At 34.2% G+C, this 17,030-nt stretch overlaps 1 protein-coding gene across 2 annotated transcripts in view; it reads right to left on the bottom strand.

Annotated features, from left to right (window-relative positions):
• The window catches only part of STXBP5L (syntaxin binding protein 5L), a 199,500-nt gene that overhangs the window by 63,983 nt on the left and 118,487 nt on the right, over positions 1-17,030 (bottom strand). For both annotated transcript variants that reach the window (XM_061988737.1, XM_061988738.1), the window contains exons 8-15: positions 14,922-15,045; positions 13,961-14,039; positions 13,629-13,783; positions 11,961-12,033; positions 10,518-10,665; positions 8,761-8,828; positions 7,553-7,593; positions 3,939-4,156 (exon numbers count right to left, since the gene is read on the bottom strand). In XM_061988737.1, the coding sequence (XP_061844721.1) occupies positions 3,939-4,156; positions 7,553-7,593; positions 8,761-8,828; positions 10,518-10,665; positions 11,961-12,033; positions 13,629-13,783; positions 13,961-14,039; positions 14,922-15,045 (906 nt within the window). The remainder of the gene's footprint in view (positions 1-3,938; positions 4,157-7,552; positions 7,594-8,760; positions 8,829-10,517; positions 10,666-11,960; positions 12,034-13,628; positions 13,784-13,960; positions 14,040-14,921; positions 15,046-17,030) is intronic.

The raw sequence follows: 17,030 nt of genomic DNA, 5'->3' as shown, positions 1-17,030 counted from the left end.
ATCAGAAAGTGCTTTTTAAAAAAATATCCCCTCTCATTTATCATTATCATTTGCAGGCAAAGAACACCATAATTTATTATTTATACAGCCTCATGACAATATCAGACAGGAACTTGTCATCTACCCTATGCTGATGGAGAAATACATAGGTGTGTTATTCCAATTCTGCCTTTGATTCAAACCTTTTAAGGGAAAGGCAAAGATACAACTTTCCGGAAGTTATCATGAGAGCAGTTAAGCACTCACTACCAAATAAATAATGGCATAAGAAGGCATCATTCAGGAAAAAAAGCCATGAATATTTTCTGCTTATTGTCTATGAACTATTTCCTAAGCAAATTCATTAAAGGAATGATCACCGACTGTGCCTCCTTATTGCTAGTACAACAGTCTCTACAATACAGGTTTTTGCCAGTATGCAAAAACCTGCAACAGTGGGTAGCACTGATGAACAAACTTCATTTGTCTGTAGGTGGGGTCAAGGAATCAGAGATATTTCAAATAAATACCAGAAAGTGCTTTTTAAAAAGATACCCACTCTCATTTATCATTATCATTTGCAGGCAAAGAACATCATAACTTCCATATTCCTCAGACTGAATATGAGTTTGGTGGATTATAGGAAGCAGTTACCTTTTATTTTCCTTCTAGGTTCTCTAGATAACTAAAAGGAGACAGATCAGGCCTGACTGCCCTTCAGTTCTTTCTACTAATTGAAGAAACCTTAACTGAAGGACTCCAAACCACAAAGGAAATTGGACAGGGATTTCAAATCTGTGAAAGTAATCATCTCAAAGAATCACGGTAAATATTCAGCAATTCTTTCCACCTCACAAATTGTCTAAGGAGAATTTTGAAAATAATGAAACCAAAGGCACAGCTCTGAAAGAGATAAGGTCTTGGGATTACTGGCTGAATAACAATTTCAGTGCCGGTACCTTGAAGTGATAAGACGCAATTGCAGAATCAGAAGCCTTTGAGATATTGCAAATATCATTTGAGTTAGTGATCTTTCACTGAGACATCATCTGTACCAAACTGGAGATTAAGAAAATATCTGAGTTTTATGAGAATTAAGAAATAAACATCAATGCTAATGGGTCTCCTATTTCTCAACCATCGTGTTAAAAACCCCTAAGATTTCAGAAAGGAGTGATTCTTTTCAACCAGAAGAGAAAGGGTCCTTTTGTTTTCTCTTTGCAAAATCATGGACAGTTTTTGCCTGAATCAACTAAAGAAACTACGGAGAACATTTGTCTTAAAAGACTAATGAGTGAAACATTGAGTTTAGGAAAATCTAATCTCCTGGAAGTAATTGCTGCTGACCAAAAAAACTTGTTATACTATTTAGTCTTCATGCAGGATTTGAGTAACTGTTGAAGAGTAAGTTCTTCTGCTTGCCACGTTAGAAGAGCATCATTTTGCTTTGGATGCTTTCCTTTGTGTCTTTCTATTTCTACTAAAATTAATTTGTTAAGTTTGCTATCGTTCATTTGCAGAGAGAAGGAAAATTTAGGCTGAATTTTTTATATTTTGGTCCCAGTTTTGACTGGACCTTAGAAGGGGTACAGATTGTACCAATTTATTTTGAATCACAGTTTTGACAATTTTGGAGGATCCCATCACTAAACTCATCGATTCCCCTTTCTACGTTCAAACTAGTCTAATATTTATTTTATTATGGTTCTGATCAAGAGCTTAGAAGTGGAGCTTTGTTGAAGAAAGACTGATCACTGAGAAAGTGCTCATGTTTAATAGATATCTAAATATCCTTTTAAGATAGGATGGACTAACTTCAGTTGATGAAACGACAACAACAGCAAATGCTTTCTATATAAGTGCATGGCAACGACTCCAGGTTTGGATACGAAGTGGAATTTTTCTTGTGCATACTACTTGGCTCCAGAATCTGATACAGAATGATGCAAATAATAGTTCTATTGAGGAAATCTCAGGCACTGTCTATGTCTCTCTAAGGCATATTCAGCAACAGACTTTCCTGCTACACGGAGAAACCTTTGAGTAGCCTCCATGCTTCCCAATTACCACAGCAATAATATTGCAAGATTGATGAGTCAAATCTACATGGAGTCTTTAAAATGCTGGGATTTGCAGACTGAACTCAAGTTCAGTCTGGTTGCTAGAGAAGTGATGACACTAAATGCTAGAATTTGGGCTCACCTCAGGCAGCAAAGTAATCCTGAGATTGACTGTTTCAGTCTCAGTATGGTCAAAGCCAGACAGTCTAAAGTCAGGTATATATTTGAAGAAAGAATCCATTTTCCTTTATTTACCTTCTCCCACTCCCTCCCCCATTTAAGAGTGAAGACTTGAATGCCTGCAGTAAAGATGCAGAAATCAAGAGATGAGGCCAATCTCAGGGATGCATGAAACCTGGGAGAACTCAGTGACTATGCCAAGATCGGATAATATTAAAGAAATTCTTCAGAGGACAATTCCTCATATAAATGCTTCTTAATTACAGATGAAATCTGAGGAACCAAAAAATTGCACATATTATAACACTTTCGAAAATACCAGTTCTGATGCAATCCAGCCACAAACGTAAAAGGCAGGAAAATAAAGAAATGAAATGAAAGGTAATAAAAGATAAGATGCATTTGCTATAGAACAATGTAAGAATACTAAAATGTAGCAATTTCCACAGCATTATACACGAGCTGGTCAGTAACATGAAATTATTGTTCATTAGGTTTAAAACTTTTCTGAAATGAAACGTTCAGGTAGCTTAATAATATCCCCTGAAGGGAAAAAAAACGAGAGGAAAACAACAGAGCAGCTATAGGTAATGAAATTCCTTACCAGTTGGTATATGGCTACAGGCCAAAAATGTCACACTTTTTTTGCCAGGCTAGAACTATGCACTTTCTGAAGTACATTATAATAGTGTGAGAATGAAAAGCATTGTAATTGGGAAAGGTGGAATATAAAAGTGAAATTTTTGGTCAGCCCCTGGAGTTTGTAAAGAACTGTCAGACAGAAAGAAATACTTTTTGGCAAGAGAGTGTTTGGAGTTGCAAACTGTTCTCCAGCAACAGAATGACAAGTCAGAAAGAGAGACAGTGATGTTTAGTTTGGCTTTGTCTTAAGAGAAACTTCTTAGACTTAAGAAATGATGCTTTACATTATAAATGCTGTTCAGCTACGCTGTTAGCAGTGGTCGTGGCTCTTGTGCAAAAATGTAAGGTTTAAACCAAAATCAGACTTGCTGTACAACAGTAAGTACAAGTTGATTGTACAGCAGTTAAAAGAACATGAACTGTATGATTCTACCTGCAATAAGGTGATTGCTTAAGACATGAAGACAAAAAAGGAGTATTTGAACAAGATAAAACAACAGAAATCTTAGGGAAATACCAAGTGCTTAGTCATAAATAATCTGACATTTCATAAAGTATCCACTTTCAGAGAAAAAAAAGTCAGCATGAGCCAGACAAAGAAAGAAATGAACTGTTTTTACTGCATTAAAGCCAGTAAAAATTTTCAGATCTGTGGGGTACAAGCACTGTGAACATTAAGAGATTAAATACTTGACTTAAAAAGAATGTTATTATGTACATATATAGTGCATGTTATCTGATAAAAACACAACAGTCAATATTTTTAGAGCAGTTAAGTACAACAGAGATTTACTGTATTTACTTTACAAAGTCCTAAAAGCAACTATACCAGAAATCTGTACTGTAAGTTTCTATTAAAGCAAAGAAGTGGACAGGTATCTGAAAACCTCAGATTTTTGTCACTAACTTAAATAGGATCAAGACTTCACTCAAAAGCTTTAAAATGGAATGTCTTTAAATCTATATTTTTACAACTTGATTTGAATTTTGTTCAGGTATATGAGCACAGAGACAGCAAGGCAATTTGATTTAGAGATTATGAGTTTTGAAAAGAAAATAAAATTCTGAAGGACTTACAGCAATTTCAGTATTTACTTCATGTTTGCTGAACCTGTAAACAACCACATATGCAGAAACTCCTGCCACACAGAAAATTCGGCTTTCAGGACACCAGTACATCATCTGAACAGCAAAAGGATCTTCTTCCACAATCTCAGCTGTTGCTTTGCCTTCTCCCACTTTTTGTTTTTCAAAGACCTTTGATGTTTTTAGTTTGTACAACATCTGTAGAGTAACTGGAATATATTAAAACATAGTAAGATATACTGACTAACGTGAAGCAAATCAGCTATAAAATTCCTTGGTTCCCATTTTCTTTTCATTTGCGGCATAATAAAAAATCTTATGAAGGTCTAAGAGAAGAAGATGTATATTATGCAATATAGATATTGTTCTAGTACACAGTACTGGTAGGATATATATTTAATACTTTCCAAACTGATATTTCTTTGAGAAATCATAGAATGTGATTTCTATTACACAGTACTGGTAGGATATGTATTTAATACTTCCCAAATTGATATCTCTCTGTGAAATCATAGAATCATGGAACGGTAGGGTTGGAAGGGACTGTTAGAGATCATCTAGTCCAACTCCCCTGAAATACTTGGTACTTTCTGGCACAGGATGTCAAAAGCATGCATTAACCATTATGTCCATAATATTCTATGTTACAGAGAGGTTCTGATGATGCTGCTATTTTCCTAATTAGATGTGAAAATAAGATTCCATTTTTCTGAGCTTATTGTCTTGCTAGAATGTAAAGTATGGTAGTTCAAAAGAAAACATTAGGAAATTATTCAGATGTCCTGGCCTACAAAAAGACTTTCTGAAGGAACAGCACTTCTCAAACATTTTTAATTTCTCGACTAATATCTGTATTTGTAACTGTATATAAAACTTTAATATTGAGAAGCCTTTGTCAAGACTAGAACTTCACTGTAGTGAGTTCTGGAGGTAAATGAGGGACTATAACTAACCCCATTTTATATTATTGACATTTCTCCTTGTTGGCTTTTTTTTTTCCCCACTACTTTTACATTGATTTATCAGTGGAATTAACTTATTAACTGCATAAGGTCAGAAAAAGTCAGGCAGGCCCAGCATCTATAAAGCTGTATATATGACAAAGGCAAAGCTGTTAAATATGCTAGTGTAATTGTTGTAGATCAGTCTGGCTAGCTTGTGTAATAAGAGCAACAAAAAGATGAAAGAGCAGTGGTTTAGTTATGTAACCTGATGACGAACACAGCAAAATCACGTTCTCATTTTGTAGTGCAGATACACTCCATGAGATTTAGTATTTAGTTTTTTTAAAAATAATTTAAAAAGTTTTAGCACACAAAATGCTAACAAGCTTTTACAAATTGTAGCAAATGTTTCTGTAATTAATACATCTTTCCTCTTGTCTATCATGGCAGTGGGAGAGGCCTCAGGATGCCCTTAGTCCTAGTGGCAAATATAAAATGGCACTTCAAATCAGACATCATGAACCCATACGTATCAGGACTGGAAGATTTACAGAATCACAGAGCAAAATACAAGGTGAAACTCTCTATGCTTCTGTGAATTACTAGGTACAATCTGCACAATGGTAAATAAGAAACAGAAAAGGATTTTGAGCAAAAATACACTTGGAAAACTGTTTCAGGGCTTAGCAATTTCATATCTCCCACAAATCTGTGATTTCAGATATAACATTTCAGAACTAGAATACTTGTAAAATCAAAGTATTTCGTACCTTCAAGTACCAGTAGGATATTATGTTTGCTATGAAATATCAAATGAAATATTAACTCTAATTTAAGAAGTTAAGACTTTATGAATAATAAAACATTGTAATAATTAAAACCTTGTGAATAAAAAGTAACAAGTATGGAATCAGTAACACAGTACGTGCCCTGAAAATCAGGACTAAGGCCAGGACATCAGAGACGTAAAGAAAGTAGCGTTACTGTTGAAAGGATTGTGAATGTTCATGATCATCTATGCTTTTACGTTTAAGAAAAATTGCTGCTACAACACATACAGTCTGATTAGTGAGTTATATTTACATTCCCTATGGGATGTTTTTCCTTTTCCCTGTTCCTCCCAGGATTATAGAAAAAATGACCCCCATACTGTGGTATATATGTATATGGTCCTATGTGGTATATATGCAAAATGCTTCGGGGTCTTGCAACTGTCTATGTTACTCCATCCTGACTTTAATGCCTGTATTTGCACATTCTTTTCAAGAGCATAAGAATATAACAAAATATGCACAAGACATGGTCTGTTGCCTCACGCTATTTCTCTGAATAGAAGTCATTAACCTATTTATGTTTATAGTAAAGCTCTCTCAAGCTTCTGTCTTTGAAGGTAAACTCCTGTTGCCCTCATATGATTTTTTTTTTCATTTTTGGTGTTCACTGTGACTTGAAAATACTAGAAGTTGTAAACTCTAAGCAGTATGTCTCTTTTTCCACCATTCCAAACAGACAAATTATATAACAGAAAACCAACTCATAATCATATTCAGTTGATGCATCTATGTAAAATTCCTTTGTGAAATGAGGCTTTGGAAATCCTCCTTTTCTCCTTGTCCATCCTGATAAGTGAAACTATTTGGTATTAGGCAAAAAAGAGAACTATCTGATAAAGTCATCAGGTTTAGCTGACATTGAAATCTTGTAAATGTTCCTCACATTTGGCTGAAACTGGTAGCAGTAGTAATCATTATAGTTCTGTGGGATAATGTGGATATAGCAGTTTAATTATCTCACACTCTGTATTCTTGGCAACCATTACAGATTGGTTATTAGGGCCAAATTAAATCTATCTATGCTTAACATTTCACACAGAAGTTTCTTTCACACTCTCTTTTCATTAAGAGACTGACACCTCATAAAAGAAGTATTCTACTTACACCATCCCTACACCACAGAAGAGAAAGAATACAAGGCAATTGTACCAAAATTTCTGTGAAGCACACACATTCTTTGAAACAGAATAGTTTAGGTTTCAACCAAAATTCACATATATTTCAAATAAATACATTTTACTAAAATATCATAAGTATTTTCTGTACCATATGTATTTAATATACCAAGGTATTTAATGCACCATATGTATTATCTTGTAGGGGAAAATGCTGGGTTTTGATGTGTATAGTTATAGCTAGAATGCAAGGGACAATTATGTTTTGAAGCTTTTTTCTGCTAGGATGAATGGAAATGCTTCCCAATTATTTCCTGGAACTTGAGACTGGATGAGAAAAGATTACCATCCTCTCCATCTTTGCCAGATTAGACATGCATTGAGGTGTATTGTGCTTTAATATTTAATTTTGCCTATCTGTAAAAAAGACTGTATTGTACTCAAAATAGAAAAATGTGACAACTGGAACTGAATAGGTTTTGGTATGTTGGCTCTGAGGCTTGTATTCCTCTTAAAGACTTTCAGTCTTTTCTGTCTAATATATATCTCATTTTTTCCCCCCTAATTTAATAAAAATGTTCTTAATTTCACCTCATTATTCCTAATTATATCATCCCAAATGTTACTACTCATTCTGTTAAATATCACAGTTTTTTATATATGTGTGTGTGTAATTTGTCAGCATTACATAAAAGTGAACTTTAGAAACTTACTGGCAGAAGCATCCCAAAACTTTACTGATCCATCTGCATGGCTTAAAAAAAAAAAAAAATTAAATGTGTTAAAAATAGATGCAATTCTAAAACATCTTCTACTTTTTTTTTCAGTGGGGTATAAATATGAGTAGAAAAACTCTCTTTTGCTCATGTGGTAACTCCCCTTACCTTGCTGACAGTATCTAAAAATATCTATACTTACTATAAGAAAATATTTTATTAGTTTGATTAGGTTAATAAAACACCTTTTCACAAAATTCCTACAGAGAACTAAGTCTCCAATGAGTTTTAAGATCAAAACAACAAGAAATTAATTCCCATACTAATGACAAGTTAAAGTTACAGCACTTTTGGCTTTGCAGTGGACCAGCATCAAGACTATGCACTCTAACAATGCCACATATAACAAACTTTGAAAGGATAGAGGGTAACTTTGTTTTGTTTAGTACTTTACAACTATATTCTTTTTAGCAACATAAAATCATCCCTAAAGTAAAGCTGGAGACATTTCTGTTGGTACCATTGCACATATAACTGTATTTTTAAAACCAAGTGTTAAGTATCATTGATAACAACAATGTATTAAATTCATTGCTATCATAAGCATGACTGAGACCAGAGGGAAACACAGTGTACAGCACAGCTGAATAGCTTCTGTTTTACAGCATGGCCCCTTGAAAATCCAGCAGGCTTTCCTTATGGGGCTTCTACTGCAACTTGAACCTTTCTATGCCTTTTTGCTATGGGGCTGTCTCTCCACTCACAAGGTGAAATTCATCCCAGTGCACCACACTTTCACTGATGGTGGGCTAATTCCCAAACCATCCCCAGATACAAAGTCTTCAGAAGGCCAAAGGACAACAGCTATGTAAGAACAGTTCTTTCCCTTTTAAAAGCTATCCTCTATACCACTCAAAGGCAAAATATTCTCTTGCAACCACCTTCTCAAGTATATAGACTTGCTGTCTAACATTGGCCTCAAATGGTAATTCTTAATGGTAGTTCATCCATACAAAGCACTGTTTTCGACAGCAAATGAGAATTTCTGTGGTGAGCATGTACAAGGGTAAAAACTACATACCTCAAATGAAGAGGCCAGGATATGCATAGTCTGTGAAGAGTCAACTCTTATCTATAGCTAGCCCACAATCAAAAGCTGTAGACACTAACATTTTAAAAGTCCCAACCCTCAGTTTCATTCTCACCCTGTAATAATGATTTCAGGATACGTCTGAGCTCCAAGGTTCCATGCTCCCCCACTGATAGGCCACTCCTAAACAAACAACAAAAATACAGAGATCACAGCTAATTCTGATGAATCTTTGTTGATTTTTAAACTCAGGAGCACACAACATCTTCTTCCAAAAAGCAATACAACTCATAAAGGAACAAAAATGTGTAGCATTCAAAGCTTTTAAAACTTATTAACATTTTTGTATTATGAATTAAGGCATTTGAAACTTAATAACATTTTAATGTTATCAATTAAAGTTGTATATTTTAAAAATATTTCTGCACAAGCTTATATTAATTTTTATTAACAAGCTTATTAACATTTTTACATTATCATTTAAGTCATTTGAAACTTAACATTTTTTATGTTACCAACCGAAGTTCTATGCTTTAAAAATATTGCTACACAGCTAACACTCAACAATCCAAAACAGGAACTAGAGGAAGGAGTAACAAAGAGTTCTGCTACACTTTTCAGATTCAGAATCTATTTTGAGGATAAAGATTACTGAGAAAACTGGCCCAGAAACAAATGTCTGAGATTGATGTAACAAGATATGACACAAGGAATGTAACTTTTGCAGAACGTATGAAACCATCACCTCTTCTCTGCTTTTTCATTACTGGTGGCAAGACTTTAATTCTCTTCCTTGGTCTAGGCTGGTAGAGTAAAATGCTGGTCTGTGTCTAAAGCTTGGCATGTATGGATACAGGATACAGGATGTAGAGGATGATGTATGTGTAGAGTGGGCAAGGATGTGTGCAAAGTATGAGTAGGTGGAAAAAGACTGGGAGCACAAACTGGTTATGTGAATACAAGGACTGTATGCTTGTGGGTACAGAAGTGGGTGGGTTGCAAATGAGGGGCTACCTACATTAAGAGGGTATATTTCTATGTGCACAAATAAAACAGGGGAACAAGAGAGTGTATAATGAATACAGATAGGTGGTGAAAAGTTTGGCAAGCTAGGTATATGAGATAAGGATAGATAAGCAGACAAATTTGAGTAAGACAAAATCCCTTGTTTTCTAAAGTACTTTGCTGAATCAAAATCCAGAAAAAGTAGACAAGGCACAGCTTCTCACTTCATGGAAAACAAGACAGCTCCAAAGAGTCTACTTCTGGTAATCTGAGTAGAGAATGATGATGATGTCTGATTTGTTTACCCAATGTTTATTCTAATTTACTTATTATGATGCATTAGTTCTAGTCAAAGCATAAGCCAAATGCTTGAAATTTATAAAATTACTGCATTTGCTCTTTTTATTTCTGTAGTTTGCCCTGTTACTAAAAGTATTACATTAGGATTTCAATAGGTCAGTAAAATTATTATCAATATCCCCATTTAATAAACCCTCAGCCTTCACTGAAACTTTCCCTGAAAATTTATTTCCGTTTATTGGTTTTTTTGATTTTTTTTTTATTGAGATAACTTACCCATACACCTTTGAATTGTATCCTGATGGCTTTCCTTTAACTCAATCTGATCCAGCATAACTCTAGCAGCCTAATGATTAAGTCCTATAAAATGGTCATTAATGACTGTGACTAAATGATGGCATTTCTGAGGGACAAATATCAGGCTGTAAGAATGCTGTTGGCTGGACCAACTTGAAAGCAATTATTAAATAAGCAAAATCACAATAATATGGCAAGATGTTACAAGAGCATAGGCTGTACATCTACTTTGTTTGTTTGTTTGTTTGTTTTTAAATTGGGTTTATTTACCTTATTGCTGTATCCTTGCTTTTTGTGTTTTGCTCCTACAGAATAGAGTACAGGAATCAAATCTGGAGGACAGTCCGCAAAATATTCTGTGCAGGTAACAGGTGACTCGTGAATGTCAATAGGATATGGATTTTCAAAGATTGGAAAACTAGTTAAGGAAGACAATTTATTAGAAGCATTGTGATACACTGAGCCATAGAAGAAAACATATTGTTAAAGCACGTTAACAGAATCTAAGTAAAATAATTACTAATAAGGTATATTTTTCCTTATTTATTCTAACATTTATCATTTTAATATCAATAAATGTGTAGTTACTCAAGTAAAGATATAAAAATTCCACTGCTGTGACAAGAATGCTCTCACCTATTCATATGAACAGTCCCTAGTGCTAACAGGACAACTTGTGTGAATGAGGATTAGAAACTAGTTTTTCCCAGTATCTCAAAATATTTTTTATACAGAATTGGAACATTTTCTAGAAGCTTCAGGCTCATGGATATGATATATACTATGACTAAAGAACTACTTATAAAACTATGGATTTTATATTGAGGAAGTTAGCTCATTGGGTTGGTAGACTACTAATGCTACAATGAACAATTACAACAACAGATGAAGTAGATCTCAGTTTATTTCTTACATCTGTTTGGATGGTCTGACAAGAAGGAAGGCCTCACTTCTGCCATATTACACAACATTATTTACAATTTAAAAATGTAGGAAATTTGGTTCTGAATTCAGTTACATCAGTTTTGTTTTGTTCAGATGATTTGAATTGTTCTTTAAAGTAAGTGAGATCAGAGTATGACTCACTTAAAACATTTCAAGACATTAAGGGCAAAATCTGCTCCTAGTTATACCAAAGTGAATGTACATTACTGTTAGTGTTGGAGGCAGGACAAAATAAACAAGAATTGGATTATGCATTACATGATGTATAGTTCCACTTTGATATGAACATTAATTCTGACATGAAAAAACTATTTGTCATTTAAACCAGCAACTGGATCATGAAAAAATACTGTAGATTCAGTACAAATCAATGTCATTATTCATTAAGATAATTAAGATTAAGCAAGTTCTCAAGTAGTAGTCTTGGTGCAGTCTAGTGAAGTTAGGCATACACATAAGCAGCAGTTGAATCTGGTGTCCCAAACATGTATTCAGATCATAATTCAGCATGTCACAAAGTATTAATTGGATGTTGAGTGAATGTTTTGAGGGATATACTGAAGAACCACAGGCTTAGATTTATTCACAATCTCAAGAACAATTAGCTAATTTTAACTGTTAAGGTGGAGGTAAACATATAGAGTGAGTTATTATGAGTGAATGATTTAGGATAAAAAAATGGCATTGCATGATAACATTTTGATTTTTATCATAATTTACTGGACAGTTAAGATACACAAATAACTTCATATAAGACTTCATACTTACTTGCTTTGAGTCAGGTCAACAACAATGAGATCTTTTTCCAAAAGCACAACTACAGCATAGGGTTCTTGGAATTCTGTAAGTAAGGAATCAAGTGTAAAAGGCATGGAGTTCTCCTATTAGTCATTTTAAACAACCAATTAATAGCTACATTCTCTAAATATTCACAGCATAGTAAACAAATGTTTTGAGGTACAAATCCTAGACATATCCACAAACTAGACATATCTACAAAGTAGGAACTGAGAAATTGCTTTTGGGCATTATTGCTGATCAATATACATAGCAGAAACAGAACTGGCATATTATAGCATGCCAGCATCATGGTATATTGAAAGTAAAGAAAAAGAATATGAATAAGTTGTGCATTATGACTGAATTGTTGAATCCAATTATTACACAGGAAATGTATTTTTCCTGTCCAGTAGTAATACTCCTACTGTGTATGACTGTTCTTCAAAAAGAGTGTGAACTGCTGGCCCAGTCTGCTTGATAATACATGATACCCTTACTTCCAAAGAAATTTCAAAGGGATTTTCAAAAGGGATCACGTAAGTCTAATGTTTTCGATTCAGATACTGACATGCTCCTTCCTCTTGTACACTTTTTAGGAGATTATATAGCTTATTTTTTTTTATTTAATTCTTTCTTTGTTCACCAAAATAAACAAAATGACAAATGTTTCCCTTGATGCATAGAGTGCATTAGTTTACACAGGGTAAGTGAAATTACAACTCTTTTCAACACTGGCAAAACATTCTAGAATGGAGAAGGTCAGAGTACAGTCTTTAGATAGCTGATGACAAAATGCTGGGTAAATTGTCAGCAACTAATTTACCTTCCTTTCAGGCTAATTATGAATACACACTGTTAGTAGATTGTTTTAGACAATGCTACAAATAACACAGGTTAAACCAAAATTTTAAAATACTGTGTGAATAGATGAAGGAGTTATAAAATCTTATATATAAAATCTTATAAAATTTGTACTGGCAAGTGCCACTCGATTTGACACAGTTAAATGAAAGCACAACCTAACTTTGATTACTGAAAAATATTATTTTACATGACAGTGAAACAAATATACACTTTCTCTTCACTATTTTGAATATGTATTTGAGTTGGCTACATATACAAGGTTTATCTTACTTTTCTGCTTGAGGGCTTAAAAAGGTAACAGTTTCTTAGAAAACTTAGGGTTTCTTTGACATAGCTTTTTCCAATTTACTTTCTGGAGTGTTCTGTGGATATACTTCAGAAATTGGCAGCCCCACAATGTGCATCAAAACACTTCTAAAAGTTCAATACAGGTTGAAGTGTAAGAACTTATTTTGCAGATAGGTGATAGTTTAAACTCCAATAATTTAGCCATCTGTAGATTTTCAGCCTCCTGAAAATTGTTAGAAATGTAAGTACCTATGTTTGATTAATAGCAGCATTTCGTTACACTAGGCCATGAGTTTCAAACCTATATCTGGAGATTTGTGCATGTTTTGTTGTCCACTCATTACTGTATTGAGAATGCAAATTAGTTCCAGTTACTTTCAGTGATGTGATTTTCTTGAGATGGAGACAGCTGTGAGAATGGAAGTCCCTGGAATGGAATTAAGGTATGAGAAAAGATAATTTCATTTATATTTTCCACAACTGCCTTTTGCTTAATAAACTCACCATTTGGATATGGGGTTTCACAAAGAGTTAAAAAATCAACTATAGGGTGATCCATTTCAAGAACTGTAATTGCTTTTCCATGCATGATTGTTAAACTTGGTCTTCGACAAGGCTTATCATATGACAATCCACCAGAAAATATCACAAATGGTTCACTGTATTAAAAAACAAAACATAATAATTTTAAGTTTATATAGTATATATAAGTTTACATTATAGATTTAGTACCTTTAAATAAGAAAAAATAGATTTGCAAGAGGAAAGCAGGAAGATTCTAAAATGACCTTATCTGTGGAATATAACATTGAATTAATATAGAATTTAAAACATACCTGTTCTTACAGGTCTTGTATTCTACTTTAAGAATTGGTTTACAAGATTCAGGTTTTTTTCCATCTCTTTGAATTTTTCCTAAGGAAAAAAACAAACATGGAAACTGTATTAAAACATCATGATAACAGAACTATCAGACTAAAACATACGCAATAAAGCAACTGTATGAGCAGTAACATAATGGAACTTTAAAGCTACAGAACGTGCTGAGTATTGGCTTCTATTTCTGTAAAATATGCATTTTTCTAAATCAATTCCATTTATTATGGCTTTATGTTTTTACTGCCACGTACATCTAAAGGACAATGGACTACATTTCAAAGACATCTAAAAGCCACACAGACTACTGAGAAGGATGACAACCAATAATTAATGAATTTCACCAAATATATACATTTTAATCTGAACCACAAAAAGCTTAATTTTTTCCTCAGTCATTCTTATGGACTGTAGCTAGTTGTGTGATAAAATTAAATGACGCATACACTTGGAATTTATGGGTTTGTGGTTACTTATGGCTCAGTACTTTCTTCCAGTCAGAGAAAAGGGACCTGTAAACCAAAAGCATCCCCAATTTTGGTTATGTTAATTTGGAAAAGCTATGCTTGCTTTCAGCAGCAACCTGATTGGAGGATACATTGTAAATGGAGTCAGTCTGTTCTCAGATGTGCCCTTAAGTTCTTCATTGCAGTGACTTGGGAAGCTTTATACCATCTCTATAACAAACAGCACACTGCCTTGTACAAAATGTATTACTTATATATCTTGTATTTATGACATAGATTTTAAAAAGTGGTCAAAATATACTATTTTGTAGTTATTTTGTAGACAAAAATATTTATGTAAGAGGCAATTCTAGATCTGGGCTACAATAAAAAATGAAACAAACATAGATATTAGCAAACAGCATGGAGAATATTGTATTGGACCTTAGTTACACATTTTAACCATTACAATTACCATGTGGAATTGTGGTCTGGAATGGTCTGTTAGGACTTTTCAGATTCCATAGAGTCAAGCTGCCATCAGAGTGACTGCACATGAACTGCTTCCCTTCATGATGCCAAGCAACAGAATGAATGGCCTACAGAAAGGAAAGAAGAACTTGAGACTGAAAGAGAACACAGTGTTTATACTAATAATATTTTAATGCATGACTTTGGATTGTATTAATGTAATGGTATATCAACATTTGGATTGTTCTTGATTGTGTAAAGTCCATTACCAGTGTTTTTTAGTAAACCAATGGCTGTAATCTACTGCTAGTCAAGCAAAACAATTCATTGTAAATGCTAGCACAACAGAAGAATATAAGAAAGCCTGTACTGAATCAAACCAAAACTGAAGAAACAGTGTATTTAAGAACAAGGGATATATAGCGGACTCGTAATATGTTTGATAGTTGTCCTTAGAAGTATTTAATCTGACAAACATGTAACAAGTAATTATCCGTAACAAGTTTTACAAGTAATATACAACACATGCAGTCTTCCCTGGAGGACTATTTAAGAAAAACAGAAATAGTCCTCTGTTCCTGAATAATTCTTTCTCCCTGCATACTTAAGCTTCAGAGCAAGTACACAGAAATATAGAATGTTTAATATAAAAACAAAACCACTAAAGAGACCAGGTTGTTTCACTAATATAGGAAATTACCAAAACAATGTTGTAAGATACTTTTGGCATGGGTAGTGCTTCAGAGAACAGTAATTTCACAGTCCTATGTACACAATGCAAGTACCACATGACAAACACTATGTACGCCAAAAAGCAACGCCTCGAAAATGAATAGACCATTATTTGTATTTCTCGCATAATTAGTGTAACTGACTGAAAATATCCGTAATTACATGAAATTGGCTCAAAGGATAATGGTGTAAGTCCTCATTTTCATTGATATGTGCTGGAAACAAAAGCTGTTTTCTGAAAAAAAGTATTGATTCACTGTATACCACAGTTTCTCACACACTCCCCTCAGAAGCATAAACTTGCAGAATTTTCCCTTGAATCCATTTCCCTTCCAGACACGTTAGCTGCCAAACAGCAAAAAATACAATATATTTTTATGCAAATGTAAATAAGAGACCTGTTTTTGAACACAATTTAATAAATCCCCATTTTTGCAACCCAGGAAATACTAAGGTCTTGTATACTCATACAAGAGTCTATATTGCAATTTACCTGATTTATTCAAATCACTTTAAAATCATGCCTGTATGTTTTTAAGTCAGCACTGGATTTGTTCATATCAATTTTTCTTAAGTTGACAATAAATAAACTGAAGTGCCACTGGTCACTACTTAAAACTCCTTCTTGGTCTTCCTCTTTTAATAGGTATATTGGTTGTTATGGTTAGTAATCATAGAATCATAGAATGGTAGGGGTTGCAAGGGACCTTTAGAGATCATCTAGTCCAATTCCCCTGCCAGAGCAGGTCCACCTAGATAAGGTCACACAGGAATGATGGCTCAGTCTAGAGGGAATATCAGAAAAAAAACAATGGAACCACTGTGACCCTTTACCAAAATTTTACTCAGCTCCTGAGACGGGGTAGCACAGCCACAAATGAGCCTTTGCATTAAGATGACTCAGATGTTTTAACAGGAATCTGATGTGCCTTGTGTATGAGTGTGTTGCTAACACACTAGTAAGATAGTGACACTCAAATCTCTACCTACCAGAGAGGAGTTGGCATGCAATTCCTCTTAAAGACCGAGAACATACCAAGCTGCAACTAAAGCAACAAAAGACAACAAAGATGTTTCATACAGCGTCCAATGTCACTGCCCTTCAGTAGTAAGAACGTTAGATCTGTGGGGAGAGCTACTTCACTTGTCTGCTCTCACGCAAATTAATTCTGACATGAGCTCATTCATGCTTGCTCTCATGCCAAATTTGAATCTGCTTTTGATGTGCTATCACACATAGAAACATTTCACATGGTTACAGTCAGTAACTATGTCTGAGCAGTAGCTAGCAACTAGCAGCTGAAAACTGTACCAAGCTGCTTGTTAAACTGCCTCTCAACTACTAGATGCCACCTGCCAGCATAAACCTCCTGTTGACTGA

This window comes from Colius striatus, chromosome 1, assembly GCF_028858725.1.
Source record: "Colius striatus isolate bColStr4 chromosome 1, bColStr4.1.hap1, whole genome shotgun sequence".
NCBI lineage: Eukaryota > Metazoa > Chordata > Aves > Coliiformes > Coliidae > Colius > Colius striatus.
This window is presented reverse-complemented; position numbering and strand designations above follow the sequence as displayed.